We start from the raw sequence: 25,806 nt of genomic DNA, 5'->3' as shown, positions 1-25,806 counted from the left end.
GAAGTTTTCTTTTTATGGATTGTGGAAGATTTTCGGTAGAGACGAGACCGATTTATAACATGGAAAAAAGGAAACCTTATGCTAAAATAACCCCTCCAGAAAAAGAAGCTAAACGAGAGCCCGTTGAGTATTAGATTGAGGTCCTGCCTGTGCTTGTGCTTGTGCTTGCTAGGGTTCGCGAGTACTGCCTCGTCCCACCTCCCTTCCTACCCACACGAACCCGGCGGCAACTAGGGTTTTGCTCCCGCGATCTCCCTCGGAAGCCGCCGCTTTGATCCCGCGCCGGCGGCGATCCAGCTCCCCGTCCTCCTCTCCGCGATCCGGCCTATTTTTTTAAAAAATCTCCGGATCTCGTTCAAGATGGTGCGTTTCTCCTCTTCCCCCTCCCCTCTCGATCCCCAAAGCTGTAGATGCGGCCGTGTCTAATTCGTACTTTGTGTCCTTGCGCAGCTTCCCCTCTCCCTCCTCAAGACCGCCCAGGGGCATCCCATGGTAAGATCGCATCGGCTGGATTCGCCTTCGTTCCTGGCTTAGCCCTTCCGCTATTTGCTATAATCAGGTTACGGTTCTATTCTGTCTCTTTTGTGTTGTTTTAGCTCGTGGAGCTCAAGAACGGCGAGACTTACAATGGCCACTTGGTTAACTGCGACACGTGGATGAACATCCACCTCCGGGAGGTTATTTGCACCTCAAAGGTGAATCTCGCGCTCCCCATCTTCCCTCCTCTAATTGGTTCTATCGAGCACAGGATTGGTTAAGGGAATTGTTTGATTAACGCGAAACTGGGAGGCACCCTTTATTTCTGTAACGAAATATGCAAGTAACTGTAAAATTGATGCTCAGAATGTCGGGTGTTCCAAGGCATTCAGTCCTTTTCGTCTTACTCGATTCGACTGTGCAATGCTGTTTCTTATGTTCTATGGTTGGATTTGCAGGATGGTGATAAGTTTTGGAGGATGCCCGAGTGCTATATCCGTGGCAACACCATCAAGTACCTTCGGGTTCCTGATGAGGTATGTGTTTCAGATGCAATGTCTCTTTGTTGTGTCTGTAATTGTAACATCTGGCTTAGGGCGCAAAAGCATGATCGCTAGAAATATTGCCTTAAAATTTAAAAATATCTTCTAAGTATATCAAAATGTGCATAAACTTGCAAACATGTGGGAGAACATAGGTGACCTTAGGAGATGGTGCTATCTTGTTATTATTTTTCAGGAAGCTGTGCTAAAAAAAGTACTCACTCCACCCACAAATAAGTGACTCAGATTTGTCTAGATACGCTGTATTACACTGGTAATTTAAATTGCATCTCATGACATAGATGTCTATGTGCCAGCATCAAGTCAGATGCCATCCAGGGTTAAGAATTTTGCGTTGCAGAGTGAACTGAAAATGATTACTAGCATTTGTGAATTTATGTTTCTTAGCTGGGCAATGGTAGGTAGTTTTTTTCCCCCATAGCTAGGCCATGCCCTGAACTACAGAGCCCTAGTTTGTCCTTGTGCTGCATAACTCCTCTTTCAGTTATTCGTCTTCCATGCATGTCTTGTGCTGTATAGAACAAACCTTCGGTCCATTATCTATGGCTTGACACCTATTGGTTGATGATTCTTTTGCAAAAGTGGGGACAGGTTAGAGCCTAATGGAGCCTAAGCCGCTAGAATTGCCCCTGCCCTATTGCATTATCAGTCTGCGCGTTTCTATTCATAGATTGTACACCATTATTATGTGTTATATGAACTTCTAGTGTAAGCTTCTATGATTGCTAATAGGTGCTTAGACCAATATCAGTTGCTTAATCAGCAGAAGTTGATACTTTGTGAGCGAGTCAGTAGACTCAGTAGTCCCCTCAAAAAAAAAAAAGTAGACTCAGTAGTGTATGTAATTGCACAATATGCTTAGTCTGAGTATTGTTAGCTGTTCTTTGTTTGATGAAACTAAGACAATGATGTTTAATGCCAGACAATGGACCTGTTCTTATTATTAATGATTAGGTTTCAGTATGGATCAAGCATTTGATTAAGTACACTTAGAATACAGCATAAGCAGACCTGCTATCTTAAGGAGTTCTTAATTATATTTTGGTCTTGTAAGTTATGAAACTCTTATGACCTAGACTAGGCGAAAAACATCCATGAATAATTTTGTGGATGGTAGATTAATTGTCGAAATTCGAACTTATTCTATTAACTAGTTTCTAGTATTTTTTAGAGGATGAACTAGGTTGTACTCTATTATGTAATTAGTGGTCAAACAAGTATCTCGGGGACCATGAAAGCCCATGGGGTCTACATTAACAAGGGAATATTTTGTACAGTGTTGCACAATAGCATGGTGAGCTCTAGGCTGTGCACTGTAATCTTGTCACCGAGCTCTAGCCTGTGGATTGTAGTCTTGAGACTGAGCTCTAGTCTGTTCACTGTAATCTTTGGACAAAATAGTCTACAGGAGTAGCCCAATCAACTAGTTATCCCAGTGTCCAAAGTTTGTTGTTAGGGGTAGCTAGTGATCTGCAAGGACTGTTAAGAATTTATTTGGCTTTAATCGCTGAATTATCACATGAGTAAATCTCGTCTTATTATGGCCCTTCTGTTTCAAATGGTGCTATGATACATCAGTACTGAAGCTTTTGGTACTGCAGTTATCCGGCCTTTCTATCCTGATTGCATTATCTTCTTGCAGGTAATTGACAAGGTTCAAGAGGAAACTTCCAAGAGTAGATCAGGTATGCAACTATGCATCTAAAGTCTACAGCTGATGGGATCAACAGTAGATTGTCCCTTGGAACACACATATATGTTTAGAAGCATAAAATGAGTAATATATTTAAGTAAAGCAATATTTTATTGGTTGTGCTAATCGTGAGCTGCTCATTAATCTGATTCATAATAATTTGGGAAAATTTGACAGTGTGGCCTCTGAGAGACAACTTGATTTCAGTCATATCACAGTATGGTACACCTATAATAGTGTGAATGCATCCTCCATCAATAGTCTGATGTCCTTTTTCCTGTTGTCATGCAAGGGTTGTTTTATTTACGTGGTTAAAGTCTTTTTTTAAAGATTGGCTGCATAAAGCCAGATACACAGTTTCTGACATATGTTGTGAAAAGAGTCTAGGACACGGCGTTTCTTCTCTGGAGCACATATGCTCTCTTTATCTGTACCATCCAGCTACCTAGGGATGTGCAGTATTTAGCCTATTTCATTAGACATACGAATCACTATACACAGGAGATACAAGGTACATGCATATGGGTCTGTCAGGTATTAAATGTCTACTGCCTAACAGAGACTGCATACCCATCATCTTTTGCTCCTTAGTCCACTGTATCAATTGCATAGGCACTCTCTGCTGCCGAGATGTCATCGCCTCAGCCATTGTACTGTTGTACTTTGGAACTGAACCGACGACTGGACCGACCAATGCAGTCACATGTCAGTTGATATTTGTACATCCAAATAGAAATACGTGAACTACACATAGGCAAATACATATCCCCAACTGCACGCCAAGTCATTTGATTGGCTGCGTTCTCCAGGATCAGATGAGCCTGAGTTCAGTTTTAGATATCCGAGTCTATTTTCATAGGTTATTCATCTTGCAAACCTAGTGATCATCTTCAAAATTAAGCATGGTGAATGCAATTCATGTATCTGCGTAGGAGGAAATCTCCTATTATTTATTTTTTAAACATAGTGTTCAATTGTTCATAGCATCTTCAAAATTAATCATGATGGATGCATATGCAGTGCTGTGGATCACTTTTATGCCAATCTGCTGGCACTAATTAGATCTTGCATCGACTCCATTTCTAAATGCATCGGTAGTTGTCTTCTTAGAGTGGGCCATGTGTTGGTAGGAATGCCAGGGCACACATACACAAATTTACTTACTGTTAGCAAATACCTGTAGACTTGACCTTTTCTTAGAGCTGTTGAGAGGTTCGGTGCTGTTCTGAATTATGTCGCTATTGTAACTGCAGATAGGAAGCCACCAGGTGTCGGCCGCGGAAGAGGAAGAGGGGATATAGGCACCAAACCTGGAGGCAGAGGCATCGGACGTGGCCAAGATGATGGGAAGGGTGGTGGCCGTGGAAGGGGTGGAATCGGAAGCAAAGGTGGGAATAGGGGTATGTTCCGTACTTTCAGTGAGACCAGCAGTGTATGCTCTTAGTGTGTTCCTGGCAACGTACTGACATGTTCTACTTAATGGCAGGTCGTGGCCGTGGGTGAGAAAGATCCTCAGGTGCAAGATTGCCGCATTTTAAGGCCTGTAGTTGTGTTGCATAGATTGCTTAGGACATGAAAGACTGCGGAACTTTGGTGGGTTTTGTGGTATGCCAAACGGTTTGTGTGGTCCGAAGTTACCGTGGAAGAGTCGGCTATCGAGCTGTCTCTGTTCTTCCAAATGATTTACTTCATACCTGGTCTGGGGTACTGGTATTGTGCGTATAACTCAAAATGTTCATTTGCAAAGTTCCAGCGCAGTTTATTTTATGTTTGTCGGTTGTTGAGAATCCTTTTGTGCTCTCAGGTGTAGATTCTGTTACAAATTTTATGGCTTGACCTAGGTTGACAGCTCAGGTCACGTATCATGTGCAGTTAGATGATCAGGCGCTCAAAGATCATAGACTCCTGATGCAGATGCATTCTGTTTGGACGTGTTGGTATTTTGTTCTGTTTGGACGTGTTGGTATTTTCTGTTGAAATGGGTAATGGCGTACTTAGCATGACTTGTCACCGTTTGGCTGTTTCTTGTGAGAGAATGACCACATTTTTCGATCATGAGTAAGGAATAGGTGTGTTTCAAGCAGTAGCGTAGAGGTTGTGCCTATTTTTCACCAAATTTCATCCTAGAGCTAGTAGGGCCAAGGAGAACCCTGATCTACCGATGGGTTAGCTGGTCTATGTGATTTGGTGGTGCAGTGTTGATTGGATGGTGGACGTAGGTGCTTTGCAGGCTTTAAGGTTAAACCCTAATTCCTCGCTAATGATAGTTTACTATATGTTGGTAATTTGTGTACGCTGGTATGGCTAGCTAGCCGTGTGAATTTATTTTTACCGCATTGGTTAGATTTTGTAGTTAGCAACCGGTTGTGTGGTATTATTATTTAGCAGTTTGGGTAGTAATTTTTGTTTATCTCAGCTGTGTCTTTTCTGCGTAGTATTTGACGTGTGTAAATTTTTCTAGGCTAGCACAACAGTGTTCAGAGTTAGTGTAATTTTTTGTTCACTATGGTTTTGGTAACAAATCATATGGGAGTTGATCTTAGTGAGTTGCAGTTTTTGAATTGGTTAACAAATAAGTTAAAGGATTGGTTGACAATTTTCTGGCAATTGAGTCTGATAAATCAGACCTCTCAGGGTCACTCATCCCGTCGTTTTACTTTTTCCCGTGGGGAAGGAGCTCTCTTCACCTGAAGGCGAGGTGGGTATGATCCTAGTTAGGGAAGTGAAAAGTGAAGTGGAGGTGGTGGTGGGAGAAAGTTTGACGAGGCGGGTTTTAGTGCGCTTACTACGGATTAACTTAGCTAACACGGGAGTGGTTTCGGCAATGTGTTTATTGAGTTTTGTAATAGGGAGGCTAACCAGGTAGCACATGAACTTGCTAGAGTTTTTTTTTAGTTATGGTAGTTCTTGTACTTGGATCGATGAACTCCTAGTTTCATACTCAGCAAGCTCGTAAACGATGTAACTGTTTTGTGTTGAGGGGTAGCAGATTCTAGACGCACTATTTTCCTTCCAGGATACGAAGGGGGTTTGAAGGTTTTTAATGAGGTGGTCTGTTGTCCATATATATAGAAAATGTTTCAAAAAAAACTTAGGTAACCATGGATGTAACGCATTAATCATGCAACTTCGGCCTTACCGGCCGGCTGGAACCTATTGGCCACGCCTGTGCCGAAATGCCTGGTTGACCATGCATATGCCGATAACACTATAGACGTCCTCTGCACCGACTTACTTGTCAGCCGACGAGACATCACTACCGATCGACAGGCTTGTCGGCCACATCTACGCCGACAAGGGCATGCTTGGCTTACCCGTGGCCGATAGGTTCTAGTCGGTATCGCCATGGCTGAGGCCGTATTATTTTCAAAAATCCCTAGATTCACGTATTATTTGTAGAAATTAATAAAAGATGTATTATTTAAAAAATATTAGCCAAGAACTATACTGAAACATTCTTTTACTGAATGATGAAAATCTGGCAGCACAGCAGAAATTTGGTTGATAAGGGCATCTCCAACGGGGCGACCCATCCCGCGCCCGCGCGTTCGGATGGGTCCAGACGGACAAAAACCCGGCCCAGCGCGCGGACCCATCCCTAAAACGGATGGCCGCGGCGTCCGGAACGACGCAAACCCGACCCAAATCTGGGCCGGCTTTGCGTGGCCGCGGACGCGAAAGGCTGGTCGCTCGCGTCCGCCCCTTGTCCGCCCCTGGCCCGCGTGTTATAGACATAAATATTTGTTTTCATTAGAAAGAAATCATTACAATTTTTTTTAACTACTACTTCTATCCTACTACGTACGGGGCCGGCGGCCTCGCCGGCGTCTCCTCGCCGACTCGCCGTCGGGGCCGTGGATTTCACTCGACGCGGGAGGCCTGTACGCGTGAGGATTCGACTCCAGCTTACCAGCTGGGTGGCGCGGCGGCGGCGTCTTCGGCGGCGTCTTCGGCGGCGGCTTCGGCGGCTTCGGCGGAGGCCTTCATCCTCCTCCTTTCCGCCCGCGCATACCTCAAGCAGCATGCCTCCTGCGGCGGAACCATCCGCCTCCCGCATACCTCAAGCTCCTGCAGGGCGGCGCGTTCCACAGCGGTGCGCGCCTCCAGGCGAACGCGCGCGGGGGCCTGGGCCTCGTGATTCTCCTGCCGCCGGCGCATGCGCTCTTGCCGGCCGCGCTCCGCCGACGCAGCATCCTCCCGGGCGCGCCGCTCGGGCGAGGGCATCTGGATGAGGTGACGGGCTGCTCGCATAGCGAGCAGCTCGTTCTTCTGGCCGAGGAGGTCGCCTAATCGGCGGCGGCCGGCGCGCCTGGTGGCCTCGTGCTCCCTCGTCACGCGCGTGAGATCGGCGAGACACTCCTCGATGGCGGCGTTGATGTTCGCCGGCGCGAGGTCCCCCTCGTCGACGGGCTCCTCCGCGGCGGCCGCCCTCCTCCGCGGCCTCGTACCAGCCGTCCGCGGTCTCGTGCCAGCCGTCCGCGGCCGCCTCCACAATCTCGGCGTCGGCTGCCTTCTTTTCCGCCGCCTCGGCAGCGACGCGGAGCGCATCGTCGTCGGCGACCCACCGCGAGTCCGCGCGCTCCTCCTCCTCCGTCCGCGGGAACCTGGCCCGGGCGGCGAGGGAGAGCTTGGCCCACGTGGACTGCAGGGTGCGCGGCATGGTGACGGAGAAGGTGGAGTGGCCGCCGGAGAAGGTGAAGTGGGAGAGGAAGGTGAGATGCGGTCTGTGTGAGACCGCCGCCGTCTTTTATAGCCGGCGGTTGATACGTCTCCGACGTATCGATAATTTCTTATGTTCCATGCCACATTATTGATGTTATCTACATGTTTTATGCACACTTTATGTCATATTCGTGCATTTTCTGGAACTAACCTATTAACAAGATGCCGAAGTGCCGATTCTTTGTTTTCTGCTGTTTTTGGTTCAGAAATCCTAGTAAGGAAATATTCTCGGAATTGGACGAAATCAAAGCCCAGGGGCCTATTTTCTCACGAAGCTTCCGTAAGTCCGAAGGAGAGACGAAGAGGGGCCACGGAGGGGCCACACTATAGGCGGCGCGGCCCCCCTTGGCCGCGCGGCCTGTGGTGTGGGGCCCCGTGCCGCCTCTTGACCTGCCCTTTCGCCTATAAAAAGTCTCCGTGACGAAAACCCCAGTACCGAGAACCACGAGACGGAAAACCTTCCAGAGACGCCGCCGCCGCCGATCCCATCTCGGGGGATCCAGGAGATCGCCTCCGGCACCCTGCCGGAGAGGGGAATTATCTCCCGGAGGACTCTACGCCGCCATGGTCGCCTCCGGTGTGATGTGTGAGTAGTCTACCCCTGGACTATGGGTACATAGCAGTAGCTAGATGGTTATCTTCTCCCCATTGTGCTATCATTGTCGGATCTTGTGAGCTGCCTAACATGATCAAGATCATCTATCTGTAATTCTATATGTTGCGTTTGTTGGGATCCGATGAATAGAGAATACTTGTTATGTTGATTATCAAAGCTATGCTTATGTGTTGTTTATGATCTTGCATGCTCTCCGTTATTAGTAGATGCTCTGGCCAAGTTGATGCTAGTAACTCCAAGAGGGAGTATTTATGCTCGATAGTGGGTTCATGCCTCTGTGAATGCGGAGGAGTGACAAGAACCACTAAGGTTATGGATGTGCTTTGTTGCCACTAGGGATAAAACATTAGTGCTATGTTCAAGGATGTAGTCACTAGTTACATTACGCGCAATACTTAATGCAATTGTCTGTTGTTAGCAACTTAATACCGGAGGGGTTCGGATGATAACCTGAAGGTGGACTTTTTAGGCATAGATGCAGTTGGATGACGGTCTATGTACTTTGTCGTAATGCCCAATTAAATCTCACTATACTCATCATGATATGTATGTGCATGGTCATGCTCTCTTTATTTGTCAATTGCCCAACTGTAATTTGTTCACCCAACATGCTGTTTGTCTTATGGGAGAGACACCTCTAGTGAACCGTGGACCCCGGTCCAATTCTCTTTCTTGAAATACAATCTCTTTGCAATACTGTTCTCTTGTTTTTACGCAAACAATCATCTTCCACACAATACGGTTAATCCTTTGTTACAACAAGCTGGTGAGATTGACAACCTCACTGTTTCGTTGGGGCAAAGTACTTTGGTTGTGTTGTGCAGGTTCCACGTTGGCGCCGGAATCTCTCGGTGTTGCGCCGCACTACATCCCGCCGCCATCAACCTTCAACGTGCTTCTTGGCTCCTCCTGGTTCGATAAACCTTGGTTTCTTTCTCGAGGAAAACTCGCTGTGCGCATCATACCTTCCTCTTGGGGTTCCCAACGAACGTGTGAGTTACACGCCATCAAGCATATTTTCTGGCGCCGTTGCGGGGAGATCAAGACACGCTGCAAGGGAGTCTCCACTTCTCAATCTCTTTACTTTGTTTTTGTCTTGCTTAGTTTTATTTACTACTTTGTTTGCTGCACTAAATCAAAATACAAAAAATTAGTTGCTAGTTTTACTTTACTTGTTATCTTGTTTGCTATATCAAAAACACAAAAAAATTAGTTTACTTGCATTTACTTTATCTAGTTTGCTTTATTTACTGTTGCTAAAATGGCCAACGCTGAAAACACTAAGTTGTGTGACTTCACAACCACAAATAATAATGATTTCTTATGCACACCTATTGCTCCACCTGCTACTACAGCAGAATTCTTTGAAATTAAACCTGCTTTATGAATCTTGTTATGCGAGAGCAATTTTCTCGTGTTAGTTACGATGATGCTGCTGCCCATCTTAATAATTTTGTTGAACTATGTGAAATGCAAAAATATAAAGATGTAGATGGTGATATTATTAAACTAAAATTGTTCCCTTTCTCATTAAGAGGAAGAGCTAAAGATTGGTTGCTATCTCTGCCTAAGAATAGTATCGATTCATGGACTAAATGCAAGGATGCTTTTATTGGTAGATATTACCCCCGCTAAAATTATATCTTTGAGGAGTAGCATAATGAATTTTAAACAATTAGATACTGAACATGTTGCTCAAGCTTGGGAAAGAATGAAATCTCTGGTTAAAAATTGCCCAACCCATGGACTCGACTACTTGGATGATCATCCAAACCTTCTATGCAGGACTAAATTTTTCTTCACGGAATTTATTGGATTCAGCTGCTGGAGGTACCTTTATGTCCATCACTCTTGGTGAAGCAACAAAGCTTCTTGATAATATGATGATCAACTACTCTGAATGGCACACGGAAAGAGCTCCACAAGGTAAGAAGGTAAATTCATCGAAGAAACCTCTTCCTTGAGTGATAAGATCGATGCTATTATGTCTATGCTTGTGAATGATAGGACTAATATTGATCCTAATAATGTTCCATTAGCTTCATTGGTTGCACAAGAAGAACATGTTGATGTAAACTTCATTAAAAATAATAATTTCAACAACAATGCTTACCTAACAATTCTAGTAACAACTATAGGCCATATCCTTATAATAATGGCAACGGCTATGGTAATTCTTATGGGAATTCTTACAACAATAATAGGAGTTCACCCTGGACTTGAAGCCATGCTTAAGGAATTTATTAGTACACAAACTGCTTTTAACAAATCTGTTGAAGAAAAGCTTGGGAAAATTGATATACTTGCTTCTAAAGTTGATAGTCTTGTCTTTGATGTTGATCTTTTGAAATCGAAAGTTATGACTAATGAGAATCATCATAATAAAATTACTACTACAGCAAATGCCATTCAAGTTAGAATTAATGAGAATATAAGATTAATGGCTGAACTGCGTGCTAGGTGGGATAGAGAAGAAAATGAAAAACTAGCTAAAGAGAAGAATATAGCTAAAGTTTGGACTATTACCACCACTAGTAATGCTAATGCTACACATGTTGCTGCACCTCCTACTCATACTAATAAAAGAATTGGTGTTAGCAATGTTTCCACTTCGAATGCAAAGCGCGAAAAACTGCCTCAAAGCGCTAAAACTAAACTGCCTGTGATAAAGCTGCTGAAATTTTTTCCAACATTGGGGATGATGATCCCATTGCTTTAGATTATAATGGTTTGAATTTTGATGATTGCCACATCTCTGAAGTTATAAAGTTCTTGCAAAAACTTGCTAAAAGTCCTAATGCTAGTGCTATAAATTTGGCTTTTACACATCATATTACAAATGCTCTTATAAAAGCTAGAGAAGAGAAACTAGAGCGTGAAGCCTCTATTCCTAAAAAGCTAGAGGATGGTTGGGAGCCCATCATTAAGATGAAGATTAAAGATTTTGATTGTAATGCTTTATGTGATCTTGGTGCAAGTATCTCTGTTATGCCTAAGAAAATTTATAATATGCTTGACTTGCCACCGCTGAAAAATTGTTATTTGGATGTTAATCTTGCTGATCATTCTACAAAGAAACCTTTGGGTAAAGTTGATAATGTTCGCATTACCATTAACAATAACCTGGTTCCCGTTGATTTTGTTGTCTTGGATATTGAATACAATGCATCTTGCCCCATTATATTGGGAAGACCTTTTCTTCGAACTGTTGGTGCTATCATTGATATGAAGGAAGGTAATATAAAATATCAATTTCCTCTCAAGAAAGGTATGGAACACTTCCCTAGAAAGAGAATGAAGGTACCTTTTGATTCTATTATGAGAACAAATTATGATGTTGACACTTCATCTCTTGATAATACTTGATACACACTTTCTGCGCCTAGCTGAAAGGCGTTAAAGAAAAGCGCTTATGGGAGACAACCCATGTTTTTACCTACAGTACTTTATTTTTATTTTGTATCTTGGAAGTTGTTTACTACTGTAGCAACCTCTCCTTATCTTAGTTTTGTGTTTTGTTGTGCCAAGTTAAGCCGTTGATAGAAAAGTAAGTACTAGATTTGGATTACTGCACAGTTCCAGATTTCTTTGCTGTCACGAATCTGGGTCCACCTCCCTGTAGGTAACTCAGAAAATTAAGCCAATTTACGTGCATGATCCTCAGATATGTACGCAACTTTCATTCAATTTGAGCATTTTCATTTGAGCAAGTCTGGTGCCATTTTAAAATTCGTCAATACGAACTGTTCTGTTTTGACAGATTCTGCCTTTTATTTCGCATTGCCTCTTTCGCTATGTTGGATGAATTTCTTTGATCCACTAATGTCCAGTAGCATTATGCAATGTCCAGAAGTGTTAAGAATGATTGTGTCACCTCTGAATATGTCAATTTATAATGTGCACTAACCCTCTAATGAGTTGTTTCGAGTTTGGTGTGGAGGAAGTTTTCAAGGATCAAGAGAGGAGTATGATGCAACATGATCAAGGAGAGTGAAAGCTCTAAGCTTGGGGATGCACCCGGTGGTTCACCCCTGCATATATCAAGAAGACTCAAGCGTCTAAGCTTGGGGATGCCCAAGGCATCCCCTTCTTCATCGACAACATTATCAGGTTCCTCCCCTGAAACTATATTTTTATTCCATCACATCTTATGTGCTTTTTCTTGGAGCGTCGGTTTGTTTTTTGTTTTGTTTGAATAAAATGGATCCTACCATTCACTTTATGGGAGAGATACACGCTCCGCTGTAGCATATGGACAAGTATGTCCTTGGTTTCTACTCATAGTATTCATGGCGAAGTTTCTCCTTCGTTAAATTGTTATATGGTTGGAATTGGAAAATGATACATGTAGTAATTGCTATAAATGTCTTGGGTAATGTGATACTTGGCAATTGTTGTGCTCATGATTAAGCTCTTGCATCATATGCTTTGCACCCATTAATGAAGAAATACATAGAGCATGCTAAAATTTGGTTTGCATATTTGGTTTCTCTAAGGTCTAGATAATTTCTAGTACTGAGTTTGAACAACAAGGAAGACGGTGTAGAGTCTTATAATGTTTTCAATATGTCTTTTATGTGAGTTTTGCTGCACCGGTTCATCCTTGTGTTTGTTTCAAATAAGCCTTGCTAGCCTAAACCTTGTATCGAGAGGGAATACTTCTCATGCATCCAAAATACTTGAGCCAACCACTATGCCATTTGTGTCCACCATACCTACCTACTACATGGTATTTTCCGCCATTCCAAAGTAAATTTCTTGAGTGCTACCTTTAAAATTCCATCATTCACCTTTGCAATATATAGCTCATGGGACAAATAGCTTTAAACTATTGTGGTATTGAATATGTAATTATGCACTTTATCTCTTATTAAGTTGCTTGTTGTGCGATAACCATGTTTACTGGGGACGCCATCAACTACTCTTTGTTGAATTTCATGTGAGTTGCTATGCATGTTCGTCTTGTCTGAAGTAAGAGAGATCTACCACCATAGGGTTAAGCATGCATATGTTAGAGAAGAACATTGGGCCGCTAACTAAAGCCATGTTCCATGGTGGAAGTTTCAGTTTTGGACAACAATCCTCAAATCTCAAATGAGAAAATTATTAATTGTTGTTATATGCTTATGCATAAAAGAGGAGTCCATTATCTGTTGTCTATGTTGTCCCGGTATGGATGTCTAAGTTGAAGAATAATCAATAGCGAGAAATCCAATGCGAGCTTTCTCCTTAGACCTTTGTACAGGCGGCATAGAGGTACCCCTTTGTGACACTTGGTAAAAACAATGCATTGTGATGATCCGGTAGTCCAAGCTAATTAGGACAAGGTGCGGGCACTATTAGTATACTATGCATGAGGCTTGCAACTTGTAAGATATAATTTACATGATACATATGCTTTATTACTACCGTTGACAAAATTGTTTCATGTTTTCAAAATCAAAGCTCTAGCACAAATATAGCAATCGATGCTTTTCCTCTATGGAGGACCATTCTTTTACTTTCAATGTTGAGTCAGTTCACCTATTTCTCTCCACCTCAAGAAGCAAACACTTGTGTGAACTATGCATTGATTCCTACATACTTGCTTATTGCACTTATTATATTACTCTATGTTGACAATATCCATGAGATATACATGTTACAAGTTGAAAGCAACCGCTGAAACTTAATCTTCTTTTGTGTTGCTTCAATACCTTTACTTTGAATTATTGCTTTATGAGTTAACTCTTATGCAAGACTTAATGATGCTTGTCTTGAAGTGCTATTCATAAAAAGTCTTTGCTTTATGATTCACTTGTTTACTCATGTCATATACATTGTTTTGATCGCTGCATTCACTACATATGCTTTACAAATAGTATGATCAAGGTTATGATGGCATGTCACTCCAGAAATTATCTGTGTTATCGTTTTACCTGCTCGGGACGAGCAGAACTAAGCTTGGGGATGCTGATACGTCTCTGACTTATCGATAATTTCTTATGTTCCATGCCACATTATTGATGTTATCTACATGTTTTATGCACACTTTATGTCATATTCGTGCATTTTCTGGAACTAACCTATTAACAAGATGCCGAAGTGCCGATTCTTTGTTTTCTGCTGTTTTTGGTTTCAGAAATCCTAGTAAGGAAATATTCTCGGAATTGGACGAAATCAAAGCCCAGGGGCCTATTTTTCCACGAAGCTTCCAGAAGTCCGAAGACGAAACGAAGAGGGGCCACGGGGTGGCCAAACCCTAGGGCGGCGCGGCCCCACCCCTGGCCGCGCCGGCCTGTGGTTTGGGCTCCCCGAGCCGCCTCTTGACTTGCCCTTCCGCCTACTTAAAGCCTCCGTGACGAAACCCCCAGTACCGAGAGCCACGATACGGAAAACCTTCCAGAGACGCCGCCAACGCCGATCCCATCTCGGGGGATCCAGGAGATCGCCTCCGGCACCCTGCCGAGAGGGTGAATCATCTCCCCGGAGGACTCTACGCCGCCATGGTCGCCTCCGGTGTGATGTGTGAGTAGTCTACCCCTGGACTATGGGTACATAGCAGTAGCTAGATGGTTGTCTTCTCCCCATTGTGCTATCATTGTCGGATCTTGTGAGCTGCCTAACATGATCAAGATCATCTATCTGTAATTCTATATGTTGCGTTTGTTGGGATCCGATGAATAGAGAATACTTGTTATGTTGATTATCAAAGCTATGCTTATGTGTTGTTTATGATCTTGCATGCTCTCCGTTATTAGTAGATGCTCTGGCCAAGTTGATGCTAGTAACTCCAAGAGGGAGTATTTATGCTCGATAGTGGGTTCATGCCTCTGTGAATCTGGAGGAGTGACAAGAACCACTAAGGTTATGGATGTGCTGTTGCCACTAGGGATAAAACATTAGTGCTATGTTCAAGGATGTAGTCACTAGTTACATTACGCGCAATACTTAATGCAATTGTCTGTTGTTAGCAACTTAATACTGGAGGGGGTTCGGATGATAACCTGAAGGTGGACTTTTTAGGCATAGATGCAGTTGGATGACGGTCTATGTACTTTGTCGTAATGCCCAATTAAATCTCACTATACTCATCATGATATGTATGTGCATGGTCATGCTCTCTTTATTTGTCAATTGCCCAACTGTAATTTGTTCACCCAACATGCTGTTTGTCTTATGGGAGAGACACCTCTAGTGAACTGTGGACCCCGGTCCAATTCTCTTTACTGAAATACAATCTACTGCAATACTGTTCTACTGTTTTCTGCAAACAATCATCTTCCACACAATACGGTTAATCCTTTGTTACAGCAAGCCGGTGAGATTGACAACCTCACTGTTTCGTTGGGGCAAAGTACTTTGGTTGTGTTGTGCAGGTTCCACGTTGGCGCCGGAATCTCTGGTGTTGCGCCGCACTACATCCCGCCGCCATCAACCTTCAACGTGCTTCTTGGCTCCTCCTGGTTCGATAAACCTTGGTTTCTTTCTGAGGGAAAACTTGCTGCTGTGCGCATCATACCTTCCTCTTGGGGTTCCCAACGAACGTGTGAGTTACACGCCATCAGCGGTCTGGCGGGAAACTTGGGCGCGAGCGCGCGCCAATGGTGTTTTCGCGCGCACGGGAACCTTGGTGCGCGCGGGATCTTTCCCGCGCGTTCCACCGCCCGCCATGGCAGGCCTCGACGGGACAGCATTTCAGTGCCGCGCAACGAAGACGAACCACGTGGCGTCTCTTTGGGTCGCCGCGTTGGGCGCCGCGTGCGACCCAAACGGACACGCGGACGCGGGGCGCTGTCCGCGTGTCCGGACGGCCACACAAACGGCCCAAAACGGACGGTCCAGCGCGTCCGTTTGGGTCGGCCGGTTGGAGATGCCCTAAGACCCGTCTTATCTTTACGTGCCACAAAAATTTGACAATAAAACATGATAATACAATGGGTAATTTTTCGTCTTATCTCTACTAACCAACACATTCTAAATATATGGTGAAAGATGTTGTGCTAAGAGATCATCTTAATTAAGAGAAGATGCACCTTTTTTAAAATCTCTCTTTTCTCCACCTAAACATTTATTTTACGTGGCATTGCTATGATATCACTGTTATACATGCCCTAACTTGGAAGGAGTGTATGTGTGCGTGGGATTACATAGAATGTCCCAAGAATCAGTGAGTCTAGCTCACGTGTTAAAGGAAACAACGCTGCCAGTGCAGTCTAAACACCAGACATCGACAGCTAGTTGTTCTGAAAATAGACAACCAGTTCACAGACATCTAGTGATCTGAAAATCTCTCAGTGCGCCTCAACCCTTTTCTCCCCTTAAGAAAATCTGCATACCAAATTGCAGATCTCCTTGGGTACCTCTTCAGATCCTTGTCAGCAAAATCCACGTAATAGAGCCCATACGTGTCTCCGAGACTGAGTAGTTCATATAAATCCATCAGCGACCAGACAAAGTAACCTCTTGTATTCGAACCATTCCTGTGTGAGAACAAAAATGTTACTCTTCAGGCTACTGTCATGTCAACCAATCTGCCATTGCCTAAAACACACAATTTGCATTATTCGAAAAATAGATGAACTTTGGTGAAAATAAATGACGATTGCATGCTTCATAACAGCTCAGTATGCACTACGTTCGTTGTGGGACGCTTACAAGTTACCAAAGATGGACCCTCAAGTTTGCTTGCAAATTTCCCACTGTATAATCTTCTGCTGTGACTAACCACACATATTCCTTTTCTTTTTTAGCAAAGGAAACATGGTGCTGAACTACAATTACACTAATATCAGATTATCGAATGCATCTATGTGATACAATTACTCCGTGCTTTATGATTCATATAAAGAGCAACTTATCCAGTTAGGGCTCTTAAATGTTTGAAGATTCATAACATCAAACAAGGACAACTGTTGAATCATTAAAAGACAAATCTAATGCATGGCCACCAGGGGGGAAAGGGGAATACCTTAGAGAAATAAGTAGGCTTCTAAGATGCTCACTCAAAAATTCCAACCTAGGGCCATCATCAAATACCACTTCTTGATGCATCGGATACCCTAGAGTTGAACTTTTTGTAAGTCGTGCTCAATGTGTTTATTAAATAATAATATTAATATATGTAGGCATTGGTAAGTCAGGATAGAATATGTCGACACAATAAATACATTTCCTGTAGCACAGAAGAATGTTTTAGGGAAAGAAGAAACAGTCTTGTAATATTGGCTAATGTTGCATCTGAATTGCGACTAGAGATCATATAAGCAGGATGCATACAAAAGATACACAAAGTTGGCAGATCAACTGGCTTATTTATTATTACCAGACAGTTACAAAATACTTACCATTCTCATGGATATAGATAGGAGGATTGCCATAAGATTGCTTCAAATGTTCAAGCACTTGCTGGAGACCATAACCCGGCACATAGAACTGAGGAGCACTATCATCAGCACTTTGTCATTATACATTAATATATGTAAAACTAGACTTACTTCAAGTTTATCTTACCCCAGTGGTAGAATTGCTTGTAACTGCAAAGAGAGAAATCGTGAAGTGAACAACCACACTAAAGTAAAGAATTTAACAATTTTGAACGATGATTGAGTCACCAGAATACAGCACATATGACACTCACATATTGATTTAGCAGACATATCAGCCATGAAATCTCTTTCATCGCTAGGAGCATCGTGTGGATGATCCTTCACATGCAATATCGTGTAGTAATTGATACCAAGAAAGTCCATAGAGTTGATTAGTTGTTCAGATTGGTTTCGAGAAAAAACTGGCAACTTGGAGCCAGTGTTCTCCTTCATTACAAGCGGGTAGTCACCATAATAAAGAGGGTTCAAGAACCTAATGTAGAGAAATAATATAATTCAGAGAAGGGCCAAAGTTTGTTCAGCATTTCAGTGCAATGCATGGCAACATTTATAATTACTAAATTCGACTTCACAGCTTGATAAGTTTGCCCTAGAAAAATGAAAAGTGTCCTACCGTTGCGTAAATAGAAAACATACATGTATACACCACTACACTACCAACAGAAACACTGATAGATTTCTGCTAAAAACCTGATAGATTACTTAAATACTATGATAATGGTAAGTACTTCCATCAAATGTCATGCAGCTTAATAGATTGTACTAATTATCTCAGTGAAAGTGAGCCTACCAAGAACCTTCATATTTAGCTTACTCTCCACGCAGCAATGGAAATTAGAACGAGAAATTTTCTATCAGTGCAACAAATAGAAAAGACCAGAACACAAAAGGCTACAAAACCAATGTGCACCATATATCTTGTACAAATACAATGAAAAACGTCAATATGTGTAAATCTTGATAGCAATGCAAGCATGTGTATTGGATAAATACCATTCAATTAATCAACTCAATTTGAGACATGTTTGTATTCGATACAAGTATTTACAATACAGTAGGTATGCACATCACGTGGAGTAATAAAACAACACACATTGTAAGCATACTTTCATAATATTTTACAAAATAATGCGCTTTATTTAACAAGCATAAATATTATAAAGATAGTGGTCACACTTGCAGAGCTGCTTCTTCCAGTGTTTTTCTTTAAAGTTAAATAGTGAGCACAACAAATATACTGAGAGCAGTAAAAAGAGAAAAATGAACTAAGATAACGCTTAAACTAGAAACCATGGCAGGAAGGGCCACAAACAAGGCTATTACCAAACAAGGCTATTACCTGCAAAATTTGGAAATCTGACATGAAAAGATTTCCAGGAATCATGTATTTACATATACAGTATACAGAAAGGCGTCCACTAAAAAGCTTATTGGATTAGTTGTAATTTCAATACCATGCAACAGTTGTGTGGTATCAAAGTAGGTCTACAAGCCTATTGAAGACCTAACAATTCTATGATATATGGGCCAAAAAAGCATTCCGATTTTTTTAATATTTTGAAACTTGTTTGTTTGGGTAAAGGGGAGCATATGCACCTGAGATCAAAAGTGCATTTCCATCTCTCAACATGTTACCTATCCTACGCATAGTTCAAAAGCAGATTTCATTGGCAGTTTGGAACAAATTCAAAATGTATCCTTGTTGGGGCAGGCTGCTAAAATGCTTATCCTTTGGTGTTCATGGCTTTAGCAGAATCTTGTTCGTCAAGGAAAATGATATGATATCTAACTAGTATGAAATAAGTGCTGGCATTGTGAAGGTAAAAAAGGGCAGACTGATCAACCTACCAGCCTGTGAAGAAGGCCTGCGCTCTTTTCGCTGCAGCTATATCTTCCGTTGATTTTGTAAAAGGTACAATATTATTTATAAATATATTCATGCCAATAAGTCCATTTTTCTTTGTCTGCAGGACAAAGAACATTTTTATCCATGGATATAACAAATTTCTCTTTCACATGAAACATGATGATTTTTAGGACCTACCTAATAGTTCAGACGAAATTGAATTATAAGAAATCATAGGTTACATATTTCTCAATATCACATCAAGTCCGTGGTGTAGTTTAGGAAAACTAGTTCACCTATATTTAAAGTCCAAGGGAAATATGAATATTGTAACTTTCAGGATTTAGCATAGAATATTAGCAACAAAGATAGCATTCCGACTTTTTCGGACCACAACAATTATTCAAAACAATAATTTATCTTAATCCCAAATAACTCGACAATTACACCACAGAGACTAGTAGGTTGATTATTCAGAATAAAATTGTTGATCAATCTGTTAAGAAAGCACTTAAGAAATACCTTAGTACCAATTTATTAGCGAAAAGATAGTACCTGATACTTTCTCCTGTATAATGACACAGCTGAGCTATGAGCCAACAAGCAATTGTGGGCTACAATGTATGGCTCGTTTACAGAATTCCCACGGGAACAATCACCAAGTCCAAATGGTTTAGAACATCTCCCTGGTGGCCCAATACCAGCATCATAACCAAGCGAAACTAAAGCATTAGGTTCATTTAGAGTTGTCCAGTAGGTAACTCTATCCCCAAATTCCCTAAAGCACACATCTGCATATGCTGTGAAATCATCACTGGAAACAGAAAATGGGGTCAAAAGTGTGCTTATATTCTACGCATTTACATGTGATAAAAACTACAGGCATGGCAAAGCAATCCGGTTTTTGTACAATATAGACCTATAATGCATGTTTTTACGCCTGCAATTATTTTCTGTAATTTTCATTTTTTTTCACAACCATGCATAACACACACTTTATAATGAATACTATCAACCAACACATGATATTTTTCAAAAATGAAGACAAAACATGAAAGGCATGAAAATATAATACATACATGATTTGTGGACTTAACCATCCATCATATTCATCTTCAAGGATTTGAGGAAGATCATATTGGAAAATTGTTACATGTGGCTGAATTCCTGCAAGATACTAGACATACTAAGTATTGCCGTACATGATGTTCTTCAACACAATCTCATTAATACAACTTATTATCAATCTAACTCAATATCAGAAATACAACATAACCCTCCACGTACATTTTACATCCTTTTTACCATTAAAACACGGATAAATACAATTATACTGATAAATACAGGATAAGTAACTTAAACTAGACGTGTTCATTGGCAGTCCAGGCATTCCTGGGTTTATGCCCTGATCCAAGCTGTGGCCTATCATATTAGTCCTCAAGAAATTCAGGGCTGTAGAGCCCTGCTAAAAAACCTACTGGTAACATACTGGCCTAACTACTTTTACTGCATGCAACATGCATACAAAAATGACATTAGTTTGTGAACAGAGCCACAGAGGGAGTGCTATGCAGTCCCCATGATTATTAGATTTATTTGGAACATAAACAACTTTGAATGCAAGATTTACCATGATTAAGAAGTTCATTGATGAGATTATTGTAGTATTCTACTCCTTTTGGATTGACTTCTCCTCTGCCATCTATGGACATGTGAAAGGTAATCAGAATTATATCTTTTAAGAAACCAACTAAACAATGAAACTTTGACACGAGCTTGTGAAAAACATACTGGGAATAACTCTTGGCCAAGAGATAGAGAACCTATAAGCATCCAACCCAGTCTCCTTCATCAATTTGATATCCTCCTGTAACAAACATGAGAAATGATACACCAGCCAGCATACAACATTTTACCAGGATTGGTTAATTTTTGCCATGCCTTGTTAGCGAATGATTTTTATATCATCCAAATTTTCCCCAAGCAAATATTTACTATAACTACCATTTTCTTGGAGTCAGTACCTACAAAGTACCCTCCCATCTCTCCCCAAGGGGGCATGCCACCAACTACCCACTCCATCTAAAAATGGACCATACTAAGGCAACCTCTCTCTCTGATAGCCTGTTATGCACAGTTCTGCTTAGAAACTACATGAGCATTTGAGTACAGAAGCCAATTAAGGGTGGCAGAACTGAATAACATAAATTACCGCACCTTGTATTTATGGTAGCCGTCAGCTGCCACATCGCACCTCACATGATCATCACCTGTATTGAAGAACTTGTGAGCACTGAGTGATTCGTAGGTTATATGCACAATCCACTTATTTCGATTTCCACCGTGAACCCAAATTAACCCAAAACCTGAACATATCTAGGTTCGGCGAATACCCTAGGAGATTCACGGTTGTGTATGGCGACTAGAGCAACTATGATTTGGGGCCACAGGAAATTTACAAGAATGATGCTGAGCTGCAACCCTCTCTAAGTTTTCTATAATATGTACTACCTCCGTTCCAAGATATAAATCTTTTTAGAAAGCTCCGTTCGAAAATATAAGCCTTTTTTAGAAAGCTAAACGGTTATATTTCCGAACGGAGGTAATAGTAAGTGTTATATTGTGATCCAAATTCATATACTAAAGGGAGGCTAACTTCTGACGAGCGGAGCGAGGCTTGGGCCGAAGCGTAGCGTAGTCAGAAGTTAGCCCATACGTCGTGCCCTACAGGGACGCCTGCCGCCCCCCGCGGTACGGATCGTTGCCACCGTCTATATATATTCCCTGTAAGCCGCCGCTAGGGTTTCGTCGCATCATTGTACACCCACGGCGTTTGTAAACACCACCGAAATAGTGAAGTTTTGCTGGCTGGCGCCCGTGGTTTTTTCCCTTGTGTGTTGCAAGGGTTTTCCACGTTAAAATCTCGTGTCCCCTGCAGTGTTTTATTTTTCGTTCTTCGTTTATTGTGCATCTCGATTATAACAGTAAGTATGTGATATGCCTCATTTGCAACAAGCTGTAACAGCTGAGCATGCCAATTCTTATTCTATCTTGGGCAAAGCAATGGAGAGCACTGTAGCGGTAGTTGCTAACCTGCTATCACCGGGAGCAATCCCCAGTTCAACAAATGTTTGAGAATCAGGCAGTACAAAGCGCGCTTACCGTAACAGCTCGTGTCCGCCTGACGAGACCAGGTGGAAGCTGCGGCTTCCATGGTCGAGCCCTTGGCGCTGCGGTGTGGATGTGTGGGTGGGGTGGGAAACTGAGAATGGATGGTGGGGGTCGGGCGGCGCCATCGGAGGCTGGGGTAGACCGCACTGTGACGTAGTGAAGTTGCGTTGCGCGGAGGAGAGCACGACGGCGAGGAGGGGCAAGACAAGAGATCTGTCGCCGCCTCGCCGGTGGCCCGTGGAGGACTTAGGCCGCCGCCGCGACATCGGGAGGAGGCTCGGTGGGGCCAGGCAACTTGTTTGTTCATATGAAAATGGGTAGAGAAAAAACGGTTTTGCTATGTCTCAGTCAACGGAGATTTTCTTAAGTCTAAGTCACTTACAAAAATGTGCTTTGAGTTGCACTTTTCTGTTAAAAAAGTGCAATTGCACTTTTCTGACAGAAATGTGCAACTGAATCTAGTTGCACTTTTTTTTAAACTGTAGTTGCACTTTTCTGAGACGTAGGCACACCCGAGAAAAAATCCGACATGTTTTGTTCGTTCCGAAACGTGTTTGTTCTTGCGTACCGGAACCGGAGTGAGCGTGAGCAAAGGTGTCCCAGACGCTGGGAGTCCGGCCGTCCTCCGCCGCCGCGCCTTCCCACTGAAAGAAATTGCCGAAACCGGCCGCGGACGATTGTCAGTGATCGATGTAGCAAGCATTGCTCGTCGTCGTCGTCTTGCAAACTCACTTGATAAGCCGATGTGCTGGCCCCGAAGACGAAGCTCCTGGGGAAGTCGTCTCTGCTGATCTCACCGCTCCTCGCCGCCGATCCCACGGCCGCCGCGACGAGGAGCGGAGCAACGACGCGCAGCAGCCTCAGCATGTGATCCTTGGTCGACGAACACGGTAACCGTCACGTGTGCGTGCGCGCGCGCCACTGCTATCCTCAGGCCTCAGCTGGCTCTCTCGGAGTCTCGGCTAGTCGGGTGTGCAACGTACGGACAATGTATGATCCGTGGTGTGAGTGTGACCAGCGAAGCCAAGCCGCTCTCTGCGGCTGGTAGGAGTGGTAGGTCCATTGGCTACGGCGCATGCGTGCGTGTAGGTTCTCCTTCCTTCTGCTGCATACTAGCGACACCGCCCGGATAGGATTCGTGTGGCTTGGATGTACTGCATGTTTACATGCTATCTCATTTCCTCTCTTTTTTGCTACTTATGGGTTTACTAATTTTCTTATGGAGCACAAGTTTTGCTATGACTTTTGAGTCTTAGGGTATCTCTAGCGGTCCGGATACATTTCGAACATGAAAAGTATCTATTTTGGTCCGTGATCGTGGACACAAAATGGATCAGGACCTGCCCCAACGGCCCAACGGATTTTTTGAATATTTTCATTGATAGGAGAGGTAATTTACATAGCTTAAAGAAAGAGAAAAAATATTTAAAATAATGGGCCGAGACCGAGGTCTATACTTCTGGTCTTCTTCTTCGTCCTCTATGAGGTCCACGAACTCCGGCATCCTCCACGGCCAGTTCGATCCTAGCGCTGGCAGGACCCACTAGTGGAAAATAGGGCTTTCGTGGGAGCCTTTTGTCGCGGGCGCGCCTGCACCCGCGACAAATGGGGTGGCCACGTCGCTCCGAAGCGATTTGGAGCGGGCAGGACCTTTTGTCGCGCCCTTTTGTCGCGGGCCGTATTACGACCCGCGACAAAAGGGGTCCGAGGGCTGGCGCCTCCTGTCGGCACCCCTTTTGTCGCGGGTCGTAATGCCATGCCTATATATAGACACGCAGCCAGTCCCCCCACCTCATTTTTTCTACATGTGCACAAGAGGTGTTTGATGGAATGCTTGTGAGAGGGATGCCACTTGATTTTATTTGATAAGATTTCTCCTCTTTTTGATCCTAAAAGGTTAGCAACTATTTTCTCGTATATATGTACATAGTCCGTACAATACTAATTTTAGCAAGGTGATTGCATCTGATACATATATAATTGTACTTATGATGCAGATGAGTCATCCATGGATGTACGGTAAGCGATGTGCTCCCGCTTTCAGAGAGGGCGTGAATTCTTTCCTGCTTGTGGCCGAGGCCAACAAGTCGAAGTAAGGTTTTATGTGCTGTCCATGTCTAAAATGTAAAAACGAGAAGGATTACTCTTGCTCAAGAGACATTAAGAGCCACCTGCTTCGGTTTGGATTCATGTCCAGCTATAATGTTTGGACCAAGCATGGAGAAGAAGGGGTTATGATGGAAGACGGCGATGAAGAAGAAGATAATGATGACCAGTACCGATCTATGTTCTCTGAATGCGATGATACCGCAATGGACGACAATGAAGAAGAAGGAGGTGAAGAACAGGCATCAGATGATCCTGTTGATGATGATCTTCGTCAGGCCATTTCTGATGCAAGAAGAGACCGAGGCACGGATAAGGAGAGGTTGCAGTTCGACAAGATGTTAGAGGACCACCACAAATTGTTGTACCCAGGTTGTGAAGATGGGCAGAGAAAGCTGGGTAGCATATTTGAATTGCTGAAATGGAAGGCAGAGGTCGGTGTGACTGACTCGGGATTTGAGAAATTGATGATAATATTAAAGAAGCTGTTTCCAAGAAATAATGAATTGCCCATCAGTACATATGAAGCACAGAAGCTTGTTTGCCCTCTAGGATTAGATGTGCAGAAGATACATGCATGCATTAATGACTGTATCCTCTACCGCGGTGAGAAGTACGAGAATTTGAATAAATGTCCGATATGTGGTGCATTGCGGTATAAGATCAGAAAAGATGACCCTGGTGATGTTGAGGGCGAGCCACCCAGGAAGAGGATTCCTGCGAAGGTGATGTGGTATGCTCCAATAATACCATGGTTGAAACGTTTGTTTAGAAACAAAGAGCATGCCAAGTTGTTGCGATGACACATGGAAGAACGTAAGAAAGACGCGATGTTGAGGCACCCCGCTGATGGTCGGCAGTTGAGGAACATCGGGAGAGAGTTCCCGGATTTTGCAGGTGAGGCAAGGAACTTATGGTTTGCTCTAAGTACAGATGGCATGAATCCTTTTGGGGAGCAGAGCTGCAGTCACATCACCTGGCCCGTGACGTTATGTATCTACAACCTTCCTCCTTGGTTGTGCATGAAGCGGAAGTTCATTATGATGCCAGTGCATATCCAAGGCCCAAAGCAACCCGGCAACGACATTTGTGTGTACCTAAGGCCATTAGTTGATGAACTTTTGGAGTTGTGGGCCAAACCAGGTGTACGTGTGTGGGATGAGCACACCGAGCAAGAATTTGATCTACGAGCGTTGCTATTCGTAACCATCAATGATTGGCCTGCTCTTAGTAACATTTCAGGA

At 43.0% G+C, this 25,806-nt stretch overlaps 2 protein-coding genes across 3 annotated transcripts; one reads left to right on the top strand and one right to left on the bottom strand.

Moving 5' to 3' along the window:
• Positions 1 to 115: 115 nt before the first annotated feature.
• On the top strand, positions 116 to 4,500 carry LOC127342327 (probable U6 snRNA-associated Sm-like protein LSm4). Of its 2 annotated transcripts, none has more exons than XM_051368261.2 (7): positions 116 to 363; positions 451 to 492; positions 597 to 695; positions 936 to 1,013; positions 2,683 to 2,725; positions 3,987 to 4,133; positions 4,220 to 4,500. In XM_051368261.2, the coding sequence occupies exons 1-7, from the start codon at positions 361 to 363 to the stop codon at positions 4,234 to 4,236; spliced, it is 429 nt and encodes a 142-aa protein (XP_051224221.1). In that variant the 5' UTR covers positions 116 to 360; the 3' UTR covers positions 4,237 to 4,500. The 2 variants fall into 2 exon arrangements, with proteins under 2 accessions (XP_051224221.1, XP_051224222.1); XM_051368262.2 differs by having other exon boundaries at positions 117 to 363; positions 3,987 to 4,121.
• An 11,566-nt stretch (positions 4,501 to 16,066) lies between these two features.
• Positions 16,067 to 23,516, bottom strand: LOC127342326 (beta-glucosidase 22). Its single transcript, XM_051368260.2, has 13 exons — positions 23,189 to 23,516; positions 23,025 to 23,100; positions 21,503 to 21,555; positions 21,077 to 21,152; positions 20,916 to 20,987; positions 20,365 to 20,452; positions 19,841 to 20,099; positions 19,288 to 19,403; positions 17,691 to 17,911; positions 17,564 to 17,586; positions 17,398 to 17,485; positions 17,022 to 17,112; positions 16,067 to 16,533 (listed from the first exon to the last, which is right to left on the bottom strand). Exons 1-13 carry the CDS (start codon positions 23,321 to 23,323, stop codon positions 16,326 to 16,328), a joined length of 1,506 nt encoding a protein of 501 aa, XP_051224220.1. The 5' UTR covers positions 23,324 to 23,516; the 3' UTR covers positions 16,067 to 16,325.
• Between the last annotated feature and the right edge of the window lie 2,290 nt (positions 23,517 to 25,806).

This window comes from Lolium perenne, chromosome 3, assembly GCF_019359855.2.
Source record: "Lolium perenne isolate Kyuss_39 chromosome 3, Kyuss_2.0, whole genome shotgun sequence".
Lineage (NCBI taxonomy): Eukaryota > Viridiplantae > Streptophyta > Magnoliopsida > Poales > Poaceae > Lolium > Lolium perenne.
This window is presented reverse-complemented; position numbering and strand designations above follow the sequence as displayed.

Coding starts and splice junctions, on each gene's coding strand:
- LOC127342327 (XM_051368261.2), top strand. Junction 493..596: donor CCGCCCAGGGGCATCCCATG/GTAAGATCGCAT, acceptor GTGTTGTTTTAG/CTCGTGGAGCTCAAGAACGG. Junction 2,726..3,986: donor AACTTCCAAGAGTAGATCAG/GTATGCAACTAT, acceptor TTGTAACTGCAG/ATAGGAAGCCACCAGGTGTC.
- LOC127342326 (XM_051368260.2), bottom strand. CDS start 23,323: ATGCTGAGGCTGCTGCGCGTCGTTGCTCCGCTCCTCGTCGCGGCGGCC. Junction 17,486..17,563: donor CAAGCAATTCTACCACTGGG/GTAAGATAAACT, acceptor AGTGCTCCTCAG/TTCTATGTGCCGGGTTATGG. Junction 16,534..17,021: donor AGCCTACTTATTTCTCTAAG/GTATTCCCCTTT, acceptor GTTCTCACACAG/GAATGGTTCGAATACAAGAG.